General features: G+C 37.2%; 1 protein-coding gene across 1 annotated transcript in view; it reads left to right on the top strand.

Moving 5' to 3' along the window:
* The window catches only part of WDR72 (WD repeat domain 72), a 244202-nt gene that overhangs the window by 74873 nt on the left and 147787 nt on the right, over nucleotides 1-21542 (top strand). Inside the window, exon 14 of the mRNA XM_030931778.1 lies at nucleotides 15329-15525. Within this exon, the coding sequence (XP_030787638.1) occupies nucleotides 15329-15525 (197 nt within the window). The remainder of the gene's footprint in view (nucleotides 1-15328; nucleotides 15526-21542) is intronic.

Genomic DNA, 21542 nt, shown 5'->3' with positions numbered 1-21542 from the left:
GTTTCTAGGGATGAACCAGATGAAAACAAATTCAAGGGTCAAGTCCTTGGCTTGGGAGTGGCAAGCAGAGAATTCAACTGAGGGAATGTCAGACTTTATCTTCTGTGCTGCAAATAACGTTGCCTGCTAATCTCAGCCTTGTCAATGCATCCCAGGCATAGATTGGCCCACCACTTTCCCCAGTCCTTTTCACATTTGAGGGAAGCAGGTTCCATTCCACTTAGGCCCATGTGCTGAGAAGGCAAAGGACTTGTGTCAGCCCTTGGAGCATCTGAGTACCCAGCACTCCACTGAAGGGCATACAATGTCATCTTACAGTTCATCAGCTGAGCAGATCGCAAGTTGTTTTCGTAAATTTAGTAAATGAATTGTACTTTCTGCTAATAAAAAAATTTAGAAAATGTATGGGGTTGAGGTTCTAGGAAGATAACTAAAATAAGAAGATTTGATAAAAAAACAATTGACTTTAACCCACGATTTGCCCTGCAGGTTAACTTTCTTTGGTCACCACATTTTTCTTACTTCTAGAAGTATCAACCATAAGTCAAGTTTGAAAATTACAGTTACATGTTCCTTATTAGAGGTCTTTCATTTTAAAAAAAGAACTTCTCTCCTTTTCTTACAACCATGATAGTTTTCTTAAGCTTTGTCTGTTAACAACCTTATCTCCCATCAATAATTGTGTAAAGAAACTTGTGCTTCTTTTAAACACTGAATTTAACAGAATTGTTAGTACATTATGATCTAATCCTAGAGGGCATAGACAACAATCAGCCAAGCTTAGGGTTGGAATTGCATGACTAAGCATACTTGTATAGGTATAAATAGGAGCTAAATGCATGAGTTAATATCCTATATTGTAGGAAACTGAGCATTCTATTAACCCATCTTATCCCAGAGAATATTTCTGGTTAGTTCTGGCTACCTTGCTACCATGGATATAGGCCTATATTTTCTTAGCCAAAATTTATAAATCTAAAAATCTCTGAAAATAAAAGTGTTTAATGGTTCATGGTAAAGCAACATAACCAAAATTTAAATTGTATAAGGTTGTTTATTTCACTAAGTATAAGTATTCTTCCTTTTCTTGCTTTTTTTTTTTTTGCTGCAGATATATAAAATGTTTGATTACTATCTGCTCTGTTAGACTTTGCTTCAGTTATTACATAATATGCATATGTGTATTATTTTATCTCTCCAAAATCTGAAAAATTGTGAATTCTAAATTCATATGGTCTGAAATGTTTTAGATAAGGACTTCTGGCTTGTATTATTTTTCTCTGAGATTCTTCCTAAAGTAACTGGTGGTTTCCTACAAAATGCCATCTCTACTCTGTATCTTTGCCTCCCATTGATTTAATACAGTTTAATCTGGCCTTTGCCATACTTTTTCCATTGGAACTCTTCTTCCTATACCTCACTGCCAAGTTGAGTTGCCATGCTCTGGGTCACAGGTACTTGTCTGCAGTCACTCTGCCATCAATGTCCTTCTTTCCTCCCTCTCTCCATCATCAGCCTCATATGACACTGCCTTCTCCTGATGGCCAATGGTCCCTCTTTCTCAGACTGCCCAACTTCTACATGCTTTCTGTATATTATTCTTTGGTTTTATTCTCAGAATTTTCTTTTTCTTTGTATTTTCTTTGGGCTATCTTATTAACACAGATGCTTTTTTATTATGATGATTGTGGTAAAATATAAACAAAGATGTGGGATTTTTACATAACATAGAATTTACCATTTTAAGCTTTTTGAAGGGTACAGTTCAGTGGCATTAAGTATACTCACGTTGTTGTGCAACCATCACCACCATCCATCTCCACAACTTCTTCAACTTATTTAATGAAACTCCATACCCACTGAACGGTAATGCCCCATTTGTCCTTTTCCCCAATCCCCTGGCAACTGCTATTCTACTTTCTGTTTCTATGAATTGACCTACTCTGGATTGGGTGTATCATATAAGTAGAATCATGCAATATTTGTTCTTCTGTGACTGGCTTATTTCACTTAGCATGATGTCTTCAAGGTTCATCCATTTTGTAGCATGTGTTAGAATTTCCTTTTTAAGGCTGACTGATACTCCATATTAGCTGTATACAACATTTTATTCATCCATTCATTATTTGATGGGTTGCTTCCATCTTTTGGCTGTTGTGAATAGTGCTGCTATGGACATGGGTATACAAATATCTGTTCATGTCCTTGTTTTCAGTTACTTTTGGTATATACCCAGAAGTCAACACAGGTGCTTTTGACCATGATCTATACATTATGAGAGGTGGGGGATAGAACCTTGTGGCATAGGATAAGCAGCCACACATACTGGGGTCTTTACCAGACAAGGGACCGCAAAAGGGAGGAAGAGCAAGTTGTTCTCTAATTCAGAGTTGGGTAGGACAAAGTCTGATGCCAGAAAGTCTCTGTTCTGTAAGACTCCCTCTATAGTAGAGATAAAGTATATGCACCTGTATACAAAACACCTAGAGGAAGTGGCAGCAGAGATTATAAACTACAGAAATAAGGATGATAGTGAGAAGGGATAGGGTGGAATGCTCTGGGCAAAGAAGAAGAGAAAGGAAATGGTTCTATAGAATTAAGAACCCACCAAAGACCATCTGGTTATATAGAGAACCTGTGTAGCCATTCCATGGAAGTCCTAATCATACCTGTTTCTTAGCCCCAATACTATCAATAATGTCTAGTGACGAAGTCAGATTATTTGAAAGATAAACTATTGCTACATTTATTTTGTAAGCCTACACCAAAACATAAAATTATACATTTTCAGAGGTGGCAAAATTAAAAAATGAAATGTTTTAAGGGCAGATGGGTTGGGATCTTTCTAATCTTTTACGTGAACTATTGAAAAATTTCCTGATTGTCTTGCCAATGAAGGTCTTTCTTCAATTCTCTTCTCTGTATTGCCAACCAAACATTCCCTACTTTAAATCTATCCCTAAACCTGCCAGTCTCCATGGTCTCTGGTGGAAATGTAACTCCACAACATAGCATTATGGCCCTTCCTGTCTTTTTAGTTAAAATACTTTCCCTAATCACCCTCCAACCACAGGACACACTAATACCCTGTCACTTATTCTTCCTGAACCTCCATTTCTTTGCACTTTACTGGATTGTTGTAAAAATTAAATGGCACTTAAAAATACTCAATTAGTGGTAGATAATGGCAATTTTGATGATGATCATGATGATGATAATTAAAGAAGAGGATGAGAAAACAATATTTTATCTCTTACATGTGCTTCTGTATTAGTCTGTTCTCACACTGCTAATAAAGACATACCTGAGATTGGGTAATTTACAAAGAAAAGAGGTTTACTTGACTCACACAGTTCCACGTGGCTGGGGAGGTCTGACAATCATGGCGGAAGGCAAATGAGGAGCAAAGTCTTGTCCTCCATGGCAGCAAAAGAGAGTGTGTGCAGGGGAACTCCACTTTATAAAACCACCAGACTATTCACTACCATGAGAACAGCACAGGAAAAACCTGACCCCATGATTCAGTTTCTTCCCACTGGGTCCCTCCCAGTACACGTGGAATTATGAGATATGAGAGCTAAAATTTGAGATTTGGGTGGGGGCATAGCCAAACCATATCAGCTTGCTTTGGAAATAGAGTGCTTTGAAAGGAACTTTTTGATGTAGTATATGATTGTGGAATCATCAGCTATTTAGAGAATATCTGAATGGCTTATAGTACTTAGGGTGTAAGAAAGGAGAAGGAGTTATAAAAAAGGTATGAAATGTCTAGCTAGCCATCACACTTATTTATTTTTATGCATTTAGTTTTATATTATGTTTAAGAAGCAAGAATTTCACATATAAAGTAGTAAAGAATGACTAAAATATTTGAAGTCTAAATCTGTTGTTCTGAATAAAAGTACTGCCAGAAGCCCTGGTTATATTAATTTCCTATTGTGCGTAACAAATTGACACAAACTTAGCAGCTTAAAACAACACCTATTTATTGTCTCACAGTTCTGTAAATTGAAAGTCCAGGCAAACTCAACCAGCTTCTCTACTTAGGATCTCATGAGGCAAAATAAATATGTCAGCCAACAGGGCTCTCATCTAGAGGCTCTGGGGAACAATTCACTTTCAAACTAATTCAGGTCCTTGCCAGAATTTAGTTCTTTTCACTTGTAGGTCTGAGGTCCTTGCTGGCTGTGGCCAGGTGTTGTGTTCAGCTCCTAAAGGCCACTTTCTGATCTTTATTCATGGCCTCCTCCCACTTCCAAGCTAGCAATGACACATCAAATACTTCCAGTGCTTTAAATCTCAACTTCCTCTTGTTTGAGTGGCTGGAGAGAACTTTCTGCATTCAAAGCGCTCATCTAATTAGGCCTGGTCTATTTGAATAATCTCCTTATTATAAGGACAACTGAGTAGAAACCTTAATTACATGTGCAAAGTTCCTTTTGCTCTTTAATAATCACTGGAGGGCTATCCCATCATATTCGAAGGGGAGGGAATAACATAAGGATGACTGTCACTGGGGATTATTAGTAGAAGTCTTCCTATTACATTGGTGGTCAGGTAGGACAGTCCTATCTTTCTGGAAGTCCTCACTGGTGAGTGAGTCTATAGAAAGGAAGTGTGAAGAGATGAGAGAGCCTTTTGAGATCACTGGGTGGGGTAATATGGTATTGAATTTTACAAGTGGCACTGGGGAGCCAGGACTACAGTGAGGGTACCCTGAGCCTTGGTGCTTTCAAAACAAATCCTGACATGCCTGCTGGAGTGTTAGTCACCCATTATTTGCCTAAGGCAAACCACTGCCATGTCCCAAGGGAAAACTGATTGCAGTTAAAATGTTTTTGTACTCCCGACTGTACTATATCCTTCCTCTCCAAAAAAGTAACCAAAACAACTCTCAAAGGACTTCACCCCTCACCCAGCACTTTATTCAGGAGACCATACCCCAATTTATCCTTTCCCAATACTCTTCCTCTTTCCAGGAAAAATTCCAGATCAACTCAGCAAGATATTGATCTGATTAAATTAATTGACACCACAAGCGTATAAATGACAGACTCAAATCTCTTCAAGGATATTATATCCAATAAGTAACTTGACCTACAGTTAAGAGCATGAGGGACAAAATCTACTTTTGAAATATTTTAAAATGTAAAAATAACATGCCTAGTATAATAAATTTAAACTATGCAATGGGATGAATGAAATTTTGAAATACTCAGAAGCAGTATAATTTTATAGTTTTGTATATAATAGATAATTGTAGAATTAATTAAATATATTATTCACGTTATACTTAAGAAACACTTGACTGTGAATATCTACCTCTTAATTTGGTTGTAAATTGTATTTAGTCTTAGAGTGAGGTTAAAAATTAAAATTGAGTCTTTTTTTTTTTTTTTCGAGACGCAGTATCGCTCTGTCGCCAGGCTGGAGTGCAGTGGTGCAATTTCAGCTCACTGCAACCTCCGCCTCCCAGGTTCCAGCAGTTACCCTGCCTCAGCCTCCTGAGTAGCTGGGACTGGGTAATTTACAAATTACCCAGGCTTGTGCCACCACGCCCGGCTAATTTTTTGTATGTTAGTAGAGAGGGGGTTTTACCGTGTTGGCCAGGATGGGCTCGATCTCATGACCTCATTATGTGCCTGCCTCGTCCTCCCAAAGTCATAGTAGATGTTATGCTGCTAGCACGTGTTTAAGAAGAGGACATTTTTAATAAGTAGATACCTTGTCAAGAAAACCCTAGTTTAAAATGTGTCAAAAATTAATGCATTCTTTGCTATCTTTATACATCTCAGCAACTCTAAACCTCCATGTGTTTCAATCCTTTTTGTTTCTTTCAGTTGTCCCCCACCGCACCTCTTTATTCCGTTTTTCTGGAGGTCAGTGGTCAGAATTAGAATGAGGGCCGAATGTGGCCCAGCTGATGAATCCCAGCGTTGCTGTGAATGTGCTGGAGGCTGTGGCAGAGTTGGGGTTAAGGTTGTGGTGGTTAGAGACTTTTTAAAAATGTATCCTATATACCCTTAAGGTATAGAAGGTTGATGCGAAGCCAATCTAAGTTTGTTATCATATTAGGACCTCTATATAGTACAAAATGAGCCAAGTCTTTGACATTCTATTTTATAGCTGAATTTATTGTATCAACTCCATTTAGGAATGAAGGTAGGTGCCTTTATCCCTAATTTAATGTTTTGAGACTTATTCCCTTTCCCCACCCTTCCATTATTTTCTAGTTAGCTAAATTTCATACCTCCAGGGCCCCTGTGTGTGGTGAGAACCCCTGTCAGTTATACATTTCCTGGACTAAGATGCAGTAACTTTGAAATGGTTTTGTTAGGAAAGGGGCACTAGGTCAATCTCCATACATGTTTCTAAGCAAGGCAATGAACTTCATGAGTAACTGAAGACAAATGATAAATTGTACAACAGACTCGGTGGTCAAATATTTTGATTTGTGGAATTTGATTATAGCTGTCAGTTAGCAGTTTTGTTGAAACCTGACTTTTATGAATTTGATTATCAAATTTGGTCGTGAGGTCATTTTTTAAAACTTACTCTGTTTCAGAGAGAGTCACTTTGAAATATTGTGCTCTTAATCACTTGCCCAGTATCATAATGGATTCAGTTAGAAAATGCCTACCTGATATGGAAAAGACCTAATTCTATAATGTATCCACTCACGTGTTCTTGCTATTAAGCTTTGTTCATTTAAATACAATTATTTGCTAAATAATTCGTATCCTATTATGTGATTAGTGATGAATATATATGCTTTTTTTTTTTTTTTCTTGAAATGGAGTTTCACTCTTGTTGCCCAAGCTGGAGTACAATGGCACAATCTCATGTCACTGAAACCTCTGCCTCCGAGGTTCAAGGGATTCTCCTGTCTCAGCCTCCTGACTAGCTGGGATTACAGGTGTGTGCCACCATGCCTGGCTAATTTTTTGTATTTTTAGTAAAGATGGGGTTTCACCATGTTAGCCAGGCTGGTCTTGAGTTCCTTACCTCAGGTGATCCACTCACCTTGTCCTCCCAAAGTGCTGGGATTACAGGCGTGAGCCACTGCGCCCAACCCTATATGCTTTTTTCACAATGAAATATATATGCTTTTTCCACAAACCAATAATAAACAGAATATTTAATTTAAAATGTGTTCCTTTTCTATGAAACAAATTTGTTTGAGATTCGTTGGTTTACAATATATGTGCTTTGGATGGTCTGGGAGAATTTTATGTTTCTATGGAAATGCTGTTTCTACAGTGTTCTTCTTTGGAAAGACACCATGAGTTATAATAAGCCAATTAGTCTCAAATGTATTTATGTATAATTTTAACATAAAGAAAATATTTCTGTACAACATGACAAAGTGTTAATCCATCTGGGTGATGTTGTTTAGTCTTAATTTCCTCTTGATCATTTGCAGATGAATTCATCAAATGACTATGATTTCTTTTTAAATTATTTCTCTCCCTTTGAGGGTAATAGGTATTCTTTTTTTTTTTTTTTTTCAGAGACTTAGTGTACCTAGTTAATTTGTAGGAGGAAGTATGTAATTTAAAGCTATTCATAAATTGATAGTAGGCTAGGATACTTGGATACTTTTGTTGATTTTGGAAAGTAAATGTCAATGGGAGTTGAAAAAAGTTTCTCTCCTTTTCTTTTCTTTTCTTTTCTTTTCTTTTCTTTTTTTTTTTTTTTTTTTTTTTGAGACAGTCTCATTCTGTCACCCAGGCTGGAGTGCAGTGGCATGATCATGTCTCACTGCAGCCTGGACATCCCAGGTTCAAGCAACTTTCCCACCTCAGCCCCCTGAGTAGTAGGGACTACAGGTGTACGCCACCACACCCAGCTTTTTTTTGTAGAAATGAGGTTTCACCATGTTGCCCAAGCTGGTCTTGAGCTCCTGAGCCCAAGGGATTAGTCCGCCTCAGTCTCCTAAAGTGCTGGGATTACAGGAGTGAGCCACCACTCCCAGCCAAAATAAAATATTTAAGTAGAAGACAGCAAATAATAAAAATATGCACAAATTTCAAGGAACATAAAATCAAGGAAACAACTTCTGACTGTTTGGAAGGGAATTGAAGTGTAGAATGTGATGCTCCTTCTTCTCCTTCTTTAGGTAGATGTTTAGATCTTTTTCATCACTGGGGCAGATGTATAGAAGTGTGCTCTACTCTGTGTCTTGCTCTACTACTGCAATTGAAGGCCGCATCCTTCACTCTCCATGTCGTGCTTTAAGACAGCCTGATACTGCAAGATCAGATCTCATAACCGGTACATCACAAAGTGATTATTTGCTCTATTTAAGAACAAAACAAAAAAAAACTGTAGATGCCTATAAATTTGACAGTCCTAATCGGTTTACAAGAGGGCTGTATTTTGGCAACATACCGATTTACAGCAGTTTCAGAATCTTCCTTCTTTTTTGTGTAGAAACTGCTAACGGAGTTTATGCTCATCTCCTGAAACAGCTCACTCCAAATTCACTTGGAGATGGCATTTTTTTTTTTTTTATTGGCATTTAATGCTCACCTATCTGCTGCTAATGCTTAAGCCTTTGTGTCTGCTCTGATCTCTACCCGGAACTCCACATACTGTCTATTTGAGCCTCCTTTAACTTGGCCTTTACCGTAATAGAAACATCTCTGCCCCATTCTTATTAGGGCCCCTGTTAGGTAGGAAGTAGTAGAAGTAAAGTCAATGTTATCAGAAAGTGGTGTTTATTGTAAGGATTCAGGGGTGTATTTCAGACACTTTCGGAGCACTGTTCCTTAGGAAGGAACTAGAAACAAAACTAGAAAGTTGTAAGTGCTCTCTCTCGCTCTCTCCTTCCCTCTTGCCCTTTCTACCCGTCTCTCCTCTCCCTCTTCCCATTTTTTTTCTCTCTTTTCCCTTCCCCTTTCTTCCTTCTGCTTTTCTGCCTCTCTCTGTGCATTTTCTTATTTTTCCCGCATCTTTAGACCAGCATCTTCTGCTCTGTAGTCCACGAAGCAAGAAATGGCTAGTTCACAGGTCAAGACAACACGTCACATTCAGAAACTGACTTGCTGTCTCCAGTTACAAGTTCTTGTGCCATCAGGAGTGACCTGGCAACATAGCTGAAAGCTGGGACAGGCCTCAGGCTTGTGCATGGCACTGTTTGCAGTGTTGGCCTCTCCTGCGCTCTAGGGTCTAAGTTTATAGTGCATATTTCTGGCATTAAATCTTGTCACACTGAGACCCTGGTATGCTCTGATGCTTTACAGCCACCTCTTTTCACTGCCTCAGGGAAAAGATAAAATTATTTAATTTCTTCAGGGAATATTTAAAAAGAGCTGCTTTGTACCAAGCTCATGGAACACATACTTGCCAAAAAGAGTTTGGTATCTGGTGGGGAAGCAAGCAAATAAAGGACACCAATTACAAAAGTGGTAAGTGCTGTAAAGTGAAGAAGCTGAGATGAAAACAGTACAAGATACGGGCATCTATTTTAGAAAGGCTTCTCTGAGGAGGTGAGGTTTTAAGCTAATACCTGAAGGATGTGCAAGAGCTAGCAGGAAAAAAAAATGTTTTCAACAAAAGAAAAAGAAAAATCTAATTTGTGAATAAGGGGAGGCTGACATGGGAGAAAGCAGGGGTGAGAATGTGACTTCTTGGTCAAGGAGTTTAGATTTAATCCCAAGTGCAGTACCAGTTTAAAAAAAAATCATTAGCAGGTTGTTGATGTCATATAATCTATTAAGAAGTATCATCTAGCCTTTAATTTATGCCAGACCCCATTCTGGTGTACTGAAGAGGATTAAAAAATAAGTCAAATATATAATCCTACTCTGAGTTTGATTATAACGTAGCCTGCAAGGAAAGGCTGATTGAAGAGGTTCAAGTTTCAGGTAGGAAGCCCTGGGGGCCCAAGCTGGCCATATGCCCAGTGACCTCAGGCCTGGGTGTCAGGCAGACTCTAGTGCTTGGGGGCCAAAGAGGTTTGTTAATCAGCTCACCAGCAGCTGAGTGAGGACCTCTGTCATGTGACAGAGAGGGCTGTCATATAGCACAGCATTCACTGTGTGCTGAAACCTCTAAGTGCTTCTTATATCTATTCAATTTAATCCTCAAGTAACTCCATGAGGTAGGGATTATCATTATCCCCATTGTACAGATGAAGATATTGAGGCACAGAGATGTAAAGTAACTTGCTGAAGGCCACACAGCCATCAAAGGTAAAACAAGGATTTAACTACAGGACAGTCTGATGCCATAGTCTGCTCCTAAACACCATGCTGTGATGATGTGTCCTTGTTGTCCACCTGGACAGATAGGAAGAACATGGGCAGTGTTGTGCATGGGGTCATAGAGAAAGCTCTGGTTTTAAACGTAGTTGATTAAGTACGCTGTGGGGTATGTTGAATTGACAGGGAAAGCAGTGTGTACAAGTGAAAATCCTGTCAATATGGGTCTAGGGATCTGCAGAGATTATCTTGGCTGTTTCTTATATTTCTGTGCACTGACTTTTTGAAAACTATGCAACTTTGGAAACTGATCTTTCCTTCATTTCTTATCAAGATGTTAATTGCTTTAAGCTATCTTTTCTTATGATTAGCTCTGCTCTCTAATGCACTATTACATAGTTTAAGATTAAAACAAATTATATAAAAATCATATTAAATAAATAATAGAAAAATACAAAATATTTATTGGAAAGCATTTTATACAATAAAGATTTTACTTACAATAGATTTTATGGAATATTTTTGCACACCTACTTTGAAGGAGGAGATGTAGTGTAACTTTTAGTAGTACTTAACTCACCTATGTCTCTACATCTTTCCTTGTCATGTTCAGATTGATTCAAATGAATAATAAATGTGAATTAACTCCTATTCTTGATGTACTATAATGAAATGAAATTCTAATTATCAGTGAGTTTACTTTGGAAAGCAAAAGTTCTCCTGAAACTGGAAGTTGAATTAAGCAATTTTGTGAATCTTCAGTTTCTTACATTTCTTTAATATCTGGAAATAGTAGCTATTCTGTATCTTGCCCAAGGCAGTATATTAGAGTTGGAAAGGCATCGCTTGTTGGAAATCTTCCTTGTGGTCATGCCTCCCTTTTTGGTTATTTTTTTTTTTTGGCTATAGATGTTCTCTAATAGTTTAAATATATCTCTGAAGTGGTATAAAGTTCATAACTTTGGAGATATATTTAAGGAAACATTCTGCATCATAAGTGATATATCGTAGTGTATTAATCAGGGTCTAATCAGGAAAGAAAAATGATGCAGTAACTTAAACAGAAAATTTAGTATAAAGAATTATTAACTAGCATAAAGAATTTGAATAGGAGAGATTGACTAGTAAGAAGAGAACTCTAAAGAATATAGGAATAGCAGATGTGAAGGATGACTCCTAGCCTTAGAACTTGAGATAGCTTGATCAAGAAATCAAGAAAGACCTCCCTTTCCACCCCCCAGGGCTAAGTTCCTGACCTTGCTAGAGAAGGTATGGTTATATGTATTGAATGACAAAGACGCTGCTATGGTGTAGTGCTGGTGGAACTTTCCAGAAATATTCCCTCGAGGGTGCCAGAGAAAGCTGTCCACAGGGAGATGTCTTGCTGGAGGCGCTGTTACAAAACTGCCCAAAGAGTATGCCAAAGAAAGTGTTTGGATGCAAAGTGCTGCCGGGGCAGCTGTCATGTAGTACAGACACCTTTAGTGGAGAAGCCACTAACACTACTCCAAGAAAAGCACACCAGAACCAAGAAGAAAAAGCCCTTTCTTCTTCCCCTTCCCCTCCCCTCCCCCTGCCCCTTCTTCTTTCTTGCTCCTCCTCCTTTCCTCCTCCTCCTCCTCTTCCTCCTTCTTTTCCTCCTCCTGCTTCTTCCTTTTTTTTTTTTTTTTTTTTTTTTTGAGACACGGTCTGACCTTGTCACCGAGGCTATAATACAGTGGTATGATCACAGCTCGCTGCAGCCTCAACTTTCTGGCTCAAGTGATCCTCTCACTTCAGCCGCCCAAGTAGCTGTGAATACAGGCACATGCCACCATGCCCAGCTAATTTTTGTATTTTTTGTAAAGACAGGGTTTCTACATGTTGCCCAGGCTCGTCTTGAACTCCTGGACTCAAGTGATCCACCTGCCTCACCCTCCCAAAGTGCTAAGATTACAGTCAGGATGGGATGAGCCATCACACCTGGCCTTAACCCTTTCTTCTACTTGGTCTTTCCAGCACCCTCTGTCCCCAAAGGTTAACATTTCACCAGCTGATAAACGAGAAAATATTTCTCAAGCCCATATTCATTTTCACAAAGCAAGCAGTGAAGGGTGAATTTGAATCTAAGAAGCAATAAATTGATAACTAGCACATGTGGGAATGCCCACCAACTGTCAGAATTTTGACCAAGGTCTTTCAAAAGCTGCCGTCCTGAACTTATTGCAAAATTAAATTACTGCTTTGAACATGTAGTTTACTTGTCTGTCTGTCTATATCTTTTACAGAAATTGATTGACTCTAACCACTCCTTATGTCATGTGTATACCTTAATCACTTCTTTGAAACAAAATATTCATTATTTTTCAACTATTTTGTTTTATTTTATTTTTTTTGAGACGGAGTCTCACTCTGTCGCCCAGGCTGGAGTGCAGTGGCTGGATCTCAGCTCACTGCAAGCTCCGCCTCCCAGGTTCACGCCATTCTCCTGCCTCAGCCTCCCGAGTAGCTGGGACTACAGGCGCCTGCCACCTCGCCCGGCTAATTTTTTGTATTTTTTTTTTTTTTAGTAGAGACGGGGTTTCACCATGTTAGCCAGGATGGTCTCGATCTCCTGACCTCGTGATCCGCCTGTCTCGGCCTCCCAAAGTGCTGGGATTACAGGCTTGAGCCACCGCGCCTCAACTATTTTATAACTAATCTTGACAGAAACTCTTGTACACAAAACCAAATGTCTAACATTTTTAGAAGGTGAGATTTTTAGTTTTGGGTGGAAATAGCTTAGGTGTTACTTTAAATATTGCAGCTTATCAGTTTTCAGATGTTTCTTGCATCTGCACTACCATTAGGTTTTAAGGAAGCTCTCGGGGACCTTGACTGAGTCATTCTTATATACTATACATTGTCATCATCTGGCATGGTGGATGGTACATGGTAATGTAGTAAATGCTCAGACAGAATAATTATCTGCATGAATGAAAATGGATTACAACTACCTAAGTTTGTAGATAAACTATTCTCATCATTAAAAAAATACAAGAAATAGTTGTGTTTGGGTAAGCCATCAGGTATACAATAAAACATGGATATATAGAATGCATACATTTTGCATGAGGCACTTAACAAATGTATTAAAGTGCAATAAGTTCTTTCCCAATAATTCCTAAAATATGTAAAAAATATCATAGTTTGAGGAGCCACAGAGAACTTGTGAGAAGAAAATATTCAGGATGATACCATTTTCAAAGAGAGACTTCTCAGAAAGACAGTAAATTTTACCACGTAACACGGTTCCAAGTTCTGGAATGCAGTAGTTTTCAGGAAGCAGTAATAAGTCTTATCTTTGGTTTCTGAAGCTTTTCTTATTGTCAGTCTTGAGAGGAAGGGTTTTCTTGATGTTGCTGTCAGCTTCATTTGTTGATCTATAAATAATTTTTTTCTCCCTAAAGTGTATCCTTCAGAAAGTAGATCAATATTTTTTCCTAATTTATAAAAATTAAAGTCCCCGAATATCTAGCTGTTGCATATCATTGTGACAGACTTTGTGTTTATTCTTTTTTGAGACAGAGTCTCGTTCTGTCACCCAGGCTGGAGTACAGTGGCATGATCCTGGCTCACTGTAGCCTCAACCTTCTGGGCTCAAGAGATCCTCCTGCCTTAGCCCTGTCTAGTAGCTGGGACTGTGGGTACTCGCCACCCTGCCTGGCTAATTTTTTAATTTTTTGTAGAGATGGGGTTTTGCCGTCTTGCCCAGGCTGGTTTCAAACTCCTGGACTCAGGCAATCTGCCCACCTCAGGCTCCAAAAGTGCTGGGATTACAGGCATGAGCCACCACACCCGGCCAGATATATCAATCTTGATGAAAAAGGAAAGCTTAGAAGAATAACATGTTTATAAGTTTGTATGATAAGGATGTTTATTTATGAATGTAGAAATGTTACAATAAAATTATATTGTTAAGGGACTCGAAACTGAAGTTCTGCCTGTTATTTGAGCAAAGTAACTGTTACTGGTTCAGAATCCATTGTGCCAACTAATGGTAGTTTAGTTGTAATAAAAGAAGGCTATAGAAGAGTGGGAGAGAAATGAGAAAGGATAGAATCATCATAATCTTCAAATATATCTACGAATCTTTTTATCTAAAGACATAGTGGCCTACAATTATTATTTCTATTTTCTTATTGTAATTAACTTGATATTTTCTTAACAATATAAATAGTGCATCTACTTCTTTCTCACTGGTAGAAAAGAATATGAAATAAAGTCTGTATTTAGGTATTGTTTATTAAATTAGTATTCGTTGGTGTCTTTATTCAGTAGGAAATAACCTATATATTTAATACAGTATGAATAATGCAAATGAACTCATAAGAGGCAGAGAACATGATTAATTCATATTTATTGATATTTCACTGAGTGTATGGCATTGTATTTTATAAAAACATTGGACTATTTGTGAATTGGTTTCTGATCCTTTTGGTCTATTTTATACTTTTTTTTTTAACTTTAAATTGAACTTGATAGCACTCCTAAATTCTGAAACTGGAAGAATGACAGAGGCAAAGGATTTTTTTCCCCTTCTAATAACATAAGAAATAAAAGCCAATGGATATAATCACAACAATACCAACAATAAAACAACAAAGCCCTGCGGGGACACTTGGGTGAGGGAGGCAGTACACAAAGCATCCGTGTTCTTACTTGCTCCATTCATTTAAATTATATGTTACCAATAGAAACATTTCAAGCCTAGGAACCCAAGCAAAGCACTGTGGGTTCTCTGTTGCTTGTGAGTTGGAACACTAGGGGACAGCACTAAAATATTCCATAGTTATGTGTTATTGATCACTTGCATACTGTATAATAAGTTAGAGATTTTACTATTAAAGACTATTGAATCTCCTGTTGATTTCAGTGGATGAAGAAGCACAAAGAGGAAGATGAGCTTTTCAAATCCATAAGTTCAGCCTTTATGAGCAAGTGTTTTGAATAATTTAGAAAAAGCTCCCAGGCTATTTTTCGGTTGCAAGATACTAAGGCACGATAACTTAAAGGACTGTGATTCTTCTGTTAAAGAGTGTTTTGTTCTGTCTTATTCGGTTGGGGTAAATATTTTGCTGACATTTTTACTTCTTGTTTTCCAGGCACTTTGGAAAGACATGAGACAGGAGAAAGAGCACGAATTATTCTTAATTGTTGTGATGATTCACAGCTTGTGAAGTCTGTACTTCCCATTGCCTCAGAGACACTTAAGCACAAAAGTATAGAACAGAGATCCTCCAGCCCCTACCAGCTTGGGCCATTACCTTGCCCTAGTCTGCAAGTGGAGTCTTCATGTAAGGTAAGTTCAAATCAAGCTGATATTCACAAAGAACATTATCAACTGAATAAGAAGTTAGATGCATTCATAAATACACGGCACTTAAGTATCAGCACAAAAACAAGAACTAAGAGACTGCTGCATCTACCAAATAATCTTGGGTGAATCAGTGTAACTTTTTGAGTGACTGTTATACTTATTATGGCATGATTTTTGACAAAATAGATTCTGGCTTGTCAAAATTGAGTCCATTTTATATTAACCCTTGAATCCTAGGTCGTTTTCCATAAGGAAGGGAAAACATTTATATTCTGTAGTTTGGATCTATTTTATTTTTCAGTTAAGAGTATCTGACCTCTTAAAAAGGCTGATTGAAAATAAACAAAAAAAATCAGAAAAACTAGATCACAGTATGGATAATTATTTTGATATACCCAGTATCAGTAGGATCAGTAACTCTCTAGGATTCTAAGCCTCAGTGAATACACAGTGATGGAGTTGGCATTTATTCTCATAAACCAAGTCAACCAGCTTAGCAGAAATTTGGGTGGCTTTATTGTTTTTTATTTGTAAATATGATATAGTAATTTAATCTGATTTCTATAAGGGATTATTTTCCATCTTTTTATATTTTCACCTCCAAATTATCCCCTCAACATACTGTTGTAACTATGCCATTTATATGTACATATCAAATGTATTTTTTATGTAAACATATTTTCATGGTACTAATATGTAAGTTTTATTATTAATGGCTGCATTATGCTCTATGTGGTGTTTCTATAATTGCTGGTATAGATCGTTTCTCTGTGGCTTGATACATGGCTTGGTTTTTATGTTTCACTTTTTAAATAACACAGCTATGAACCTAAAGCTTTTTTCATGCAGATTATTTAAAGGATATATTTTTCGAAGTGGGATTGCTAAATCAAGGTTTTGCTGATTCTTAATTACATATTGTTCATCTTTTCTGTTATTTTAATGGTATTATGAAGACTAGTAATATGCTATTAATAAGAACATAGAATAAGACCTTATTGGCCGGGCGCGGTGGCTCAAGCCTGTAATCCCAGCACTTTGGGAGGCCGAGACGGGCGGATCACAAGGTCGGGAGATCGAGACCATCCTGGCTAACACGGTGAAACCCCGTCTCTACTAAAAATACAAAAACTAGCCGGGCGAGGTGGCGGGCGCCTGTAGTCCCAGCTACTCGGGAGGCTGAGGCAGGAGAATGGCGTAGACCCGGGAGGCGGAGCTTGCAGTGAGCTGAGATCCGGCCACTGCACTCCAGCCTGAGAGACAGAGCCAGACTCCGTCTCAAAAAAAAAAAAAAAAAAAAAAAAAAAAAAAAAAGACCTTATTTTGCTAATGTGTATGTATATAGTTAGCCAAAAGAATATGTCATCATCAAGAAAGGCCAATGGGCCATTAAAGCCATGCCTCAAAGCAGCAGAGTTGGGGGCAGGGGTGCTAGCATGTAATCTTTAGCTTTTTAGGTTTAGAGGCCTGGTTTAGATTTTTACAAGTGAGTCTAGGATTTGTCAACCTTGTGAGAACTGAGTCACACTAACTAAATACCTACAAAAATGAATATATAAACTAGAATGACAATTCCTTAATTGGCATTCTGGTTGTTGCTTGGTACATTCTCACTGCAGCAAAGCTGAGGCCAGGGGAAATTGTAACACAGGGTTTCTTCATGGGCATGGAGTCTGAGCCCAGAGAATATTCATTTATTGAGCTCTGAGAGTTGAATGTAACCAATGCTCTCAGCCCAGCAGAGTACCATCTCCCTTGGTCAAGGCTGATAATGCATGGAAAAATTTCTGAATTTTGGATTTTTCTTTTTAAGACTCCATTTAGAACACCTGCTTTTGTTTGTACTTTCCTCCTTCGGATATTGAAGCTGGTGATTAGGTGACGGCTTTTTTTCTTTTCTCATTCAATCCATTGTCTTTAGGTTTTTGAAACCTACTTTTTCCTATTCTTAACTTGAAAAGGTCATTTTTCTAAGGACAGTTATAGAGATGCTTTGAAACTTCAACATTCACAGCTGAACATAAGTTGGGAAATTGAATCACTCTGACAGTCTTAGGTATCATAAGGCTGTAGTGAATAAAGCCCAGTGAGTGAGCTGAGCCAGCTGCCAAGCATCCCCATCTTGGTGTGCCTTTGTTGTGCACCATTCATAACAGAATTAGCATCTTATAGTGGAAATTATATGCTAGAGTAGTAGGTGAAAACTGGGGGATGTCTCTTGACCTATGCCTTTAAGATGTCTAGGGTCTGCAGGAGCAAATCTCATTCATCAAGTGTCATGTTTACTAGTTTAACTCCCAGAAGGTAAACTGACTGCTATGTATTTCACTCTCTTGAAGAACTTCATAGCTACTCTCTAGGTACTGGTAATAATATATATAGATTTCATTTTCTTTATATAATTTTGTTTCTTCGTTGACTTCAAGAAGCAATAAAATGCCAGAATCTTGTTTTCCTGCTTACAGGCTGATTTCAACTTTATTTTCTTGCTTTTGCCCCTTACCTTAGATGACTACAATTTCAAACTTTCATTCTTTACATTCGGAGATAAACTCAATTGGACAGGACTATCACCTTTTTTGTCCTATATACTATACTTCTCTTATTATTAAATTTAGTGCTAATTAGAACAATATATTTTTATGCTTCTCCTAAGTTACATCTTTTTAAATTATGTACTGGATATCTTCATGGTCCGCTATACACTTTTTCTCTTAGCATTTCATCCTGATAGAGTTAGGTAGGCTGTTGAGATTGTTTTATTTATTTATTTATTTATTTATTTATTTATTTATTTATTTATTTATTTTTAGAGGCAGGGTCTTATTTTTAGAGATCGTGCCACTGCACTCCAGCACAATCAGAGTGCAGTGGCATGATCACAGCCCACTACAGCTTTGAACTCCTGGGCTCAAGCAATTCTCTCAGCTCAGCCTTCCAAGTAGTTGGGACTACAGGTGCACAACACCATACCTGTCTAAATTTAAAAAGTTTTTTGTTTAAAGGCAAGATCTCATTTTGTTGCCCAGGCTGGTCTCAAACTCCTTGCCTCAGGTGATCCTCCTGCTTCAGCCTCCTGAGTCTCTGGGATGAGAGATGTGAGCCACTGTACCTGCCAAGGTTGCTGTATCTTAGTCTTCTTTAATTTACAAATTTGATAAGCATGACATTTTATGGGTGCTGATACATTCCCCATTCTCCTTGTTACTAATATGGTAAAATGCTTCATGAGTTTTCATAAGAAAAAATTAATTTTAAGAAACCAAATTTGAATCATACTCATTGTATATGTGGGGAAAATGAGGGACAGTATACCTGTGAAATTAAAAACTGTTAAAGGTTACTTTGTATTTCAGGATTGTTTTTGTTTGTGGATTTTAGTAAGACACAGGTGAAATATTCTCCAACAATAGAATGAACTGTTTAAACAGAAGACTAGCAGCGGAGATTTTTGTGTTTGGCAACATTTGGACTTTATTAGAATGCTGTATTTATTTTTTCTTGTTGCATTTGAAGCAAGTACATATAGATCTGGAGAAAAGTTTAAAAGAGAAAAACAAATACAACAAAACATTTTGAAAATAATTCCAGTTTGAAATGCTAGAGGAGTTGAATTTGTGCTGCTAGACAAAGAATATCTCTGGCATAGGAAAGGAAGGCCAGAGTCATAAAGGATTTAAAGGAATACAATATCATATTAGTGATGGGGAACTGCTTTTCTTAGATTTATCTAAGGATAAGACAAGATAGAACCTGTTTAAATTGCAGTGGGAGGAATTTAGCATCAAAGTAGAGAATAAACAACCATGCTAAAATCATCTATATATTGCAGAAATCTTTGTAGCTTCATCGTATTTTAAGGGAAAAACACCTATTTTGTTTGTTTGTTGGTTAGTTGCTTTTAAATTCTTTTTCTGCATTTCTTGTCTGTGAAATGAATAAAAGGGTAATGTGGATTATTATTTGGGGCCTATTGTAGTATCCTCGAAATGTCTTTTCTTTAAAATTGATTTTCTGTAGACTGGATCTCCCAGCAGCTCCTTCTGATTTGCTTTTCTAGAGCTTCACTATCTAAAATGGTAGCCATTAAACATTTGTAGCTACTGAGTATTTGAAATGTGGTTAGTACTACATGTTAAATTCTATTTTGGATATATAGGATTAAATGAAATATATTACTAAAATTAATCTCACCCATTTTTTTTTCCTTTTTTTTAATGTATCTACTAGGCAATTTAAAATTACAAATGTGATTTGCATTCCATTTGTATCGAACAGTGATGAACTAGACCAGGAATAAGTACTTTTCTTTTTTGTAAAGGACCTGCTATGATTTGGATATTGAACCCCTCCAACCTTATGTTGAAATTTGTTCCTCAGTGTTGAAGAAGGGACCTAATGAGAGGTGTTTAGGTCGTAGGGCAGATCTTTCTGAATAGATTAATGTGGGGACCAGAGTGCATGAGTTCCATCAGTTTCCAGGAGCATTGGATGCTAATAAGAGCTCCTCCCTCTCCTGCCTCTCTTGTTTCCCTTTTCACCATGTGATCTCTGCACACATGGCTCTGGTTCACCTTCTGCCATGAGTGGAAGAAGACAGGCCTTCACCAGATGTCCTGTCTTCCAGCCAGCAGAATCATGAGCCATATAAAACTCTTTTCCTTATATATTACTCAGCCTCAGGTATTCCTTTATAGCAACACAAAAATAGGCTAAGAAAGGACCAGATAGTACATATTTTTGGCTTTGCAGGCCAGAATTTTGCAGCTATGGGTACTCAACTCTGCTTTTGGAGCACAGAAGCAATCATAGACAATTCTTCAACAAGGGTGGTTGTATTCCAATAAAAACATTATTTATGAAAACAGGAAGTGGACTAGAGATGATGCACTGGTTGTCGTTTGCCAATTTATGATCTAGACAGTCTTTACTGGACCTGGAGATCATGAGGCCTGAGGACAAATTGGCAAAATAGTCAACACCTCCCTTTTCCCTCCATGTCTGTATTTTACATGAAACAACTTATCCCAACCTCTTCTGAACTGTGTGTAATGTAATCCAAAAGAGCTTATATCAAGTCTAATCTGTGACAAAAACCAGGAACTCATATGTGTTTGGAAAACCACCCTTTGTAGAGAAACAAATTTGTAAGTAATGGCTCCCAACTTAGTTGGATTTTTTTAATGGAATTTTCTTTAAATAATGCACTTATATGTGCATTTTTATCTAAGCATATAAAATTGATTATAAATAAAGACTACACTGCATTATTTACATTCCAGTTGAACTTTCTAGAAATATGGTTATATATATTTTTAACCTTTAGCTGACCTTATGGTGATGTCTCTCTGGTACCATTTGCTGAAAATTTTTATTAGAGCTTTATTCTGATGCCTCTTGTGAAAAACAGCTGGTGTATTGGTGGATCACCAATTGAAATTTGATCCCACTACTACCTATCACCTTATCAGAATGGAAAGTTAGTTCTTTTACATTTTATGACACAAAAAATAACCAAAATAGAATTAGTTTCCAAATTGTGAGATTTGAAAATATCATCTGAAAATTTACTTGTAAAGCTATTAAATAATAATTCATCATGGCAATATTACGTGTTACCATGGTTTTTATTAAACTACCTTTATTTTAATATTAAACTTGTATAACTATAAAAAAGAACAAATATTTATTTTAAAACAATAAATTACATTATATAGGGCTAAATCATCCATATAGAATGAAAATTTTCCCTTGTTGATTAGTAAATTTTTTATTTATTCTTTTTAATATAATAAGCAGCATAGAACTATTTTTCGAATGTGGAAAATATTTTATATCAATTTTTTATAATTTTAAAAGAAAATAGATTTTTATTTTAAATTTCAAACACTTGATGAACAGACAGTCATTTTCCTCTGTAAACATTGGATTAAAATTTCTGTGTTAAGTATTTTGATTTGGTGAGTCTCAACTTAAAACTGTAGTACCTAAATGATAAT

Source organism: Rhinopithecus roxellana, chromosome 5, assembly GCF_007565055.1.
Source record: "Rhinopithecus roxellana isolate Shanxi Qingling chromosome 5, ASM756505v1, whole genome shotgun sequence".
NCBI lineage: Eukaryota > Metazoa > Chordata > Mammalia > Primates > Cercopithecidae > Rhinopithecus > Rhinopithecus roxellana.
Note: the sequence above shows the minus strand (reverse complement) of the source record. Positions and strands in the feature narration are given on the sequence as shown.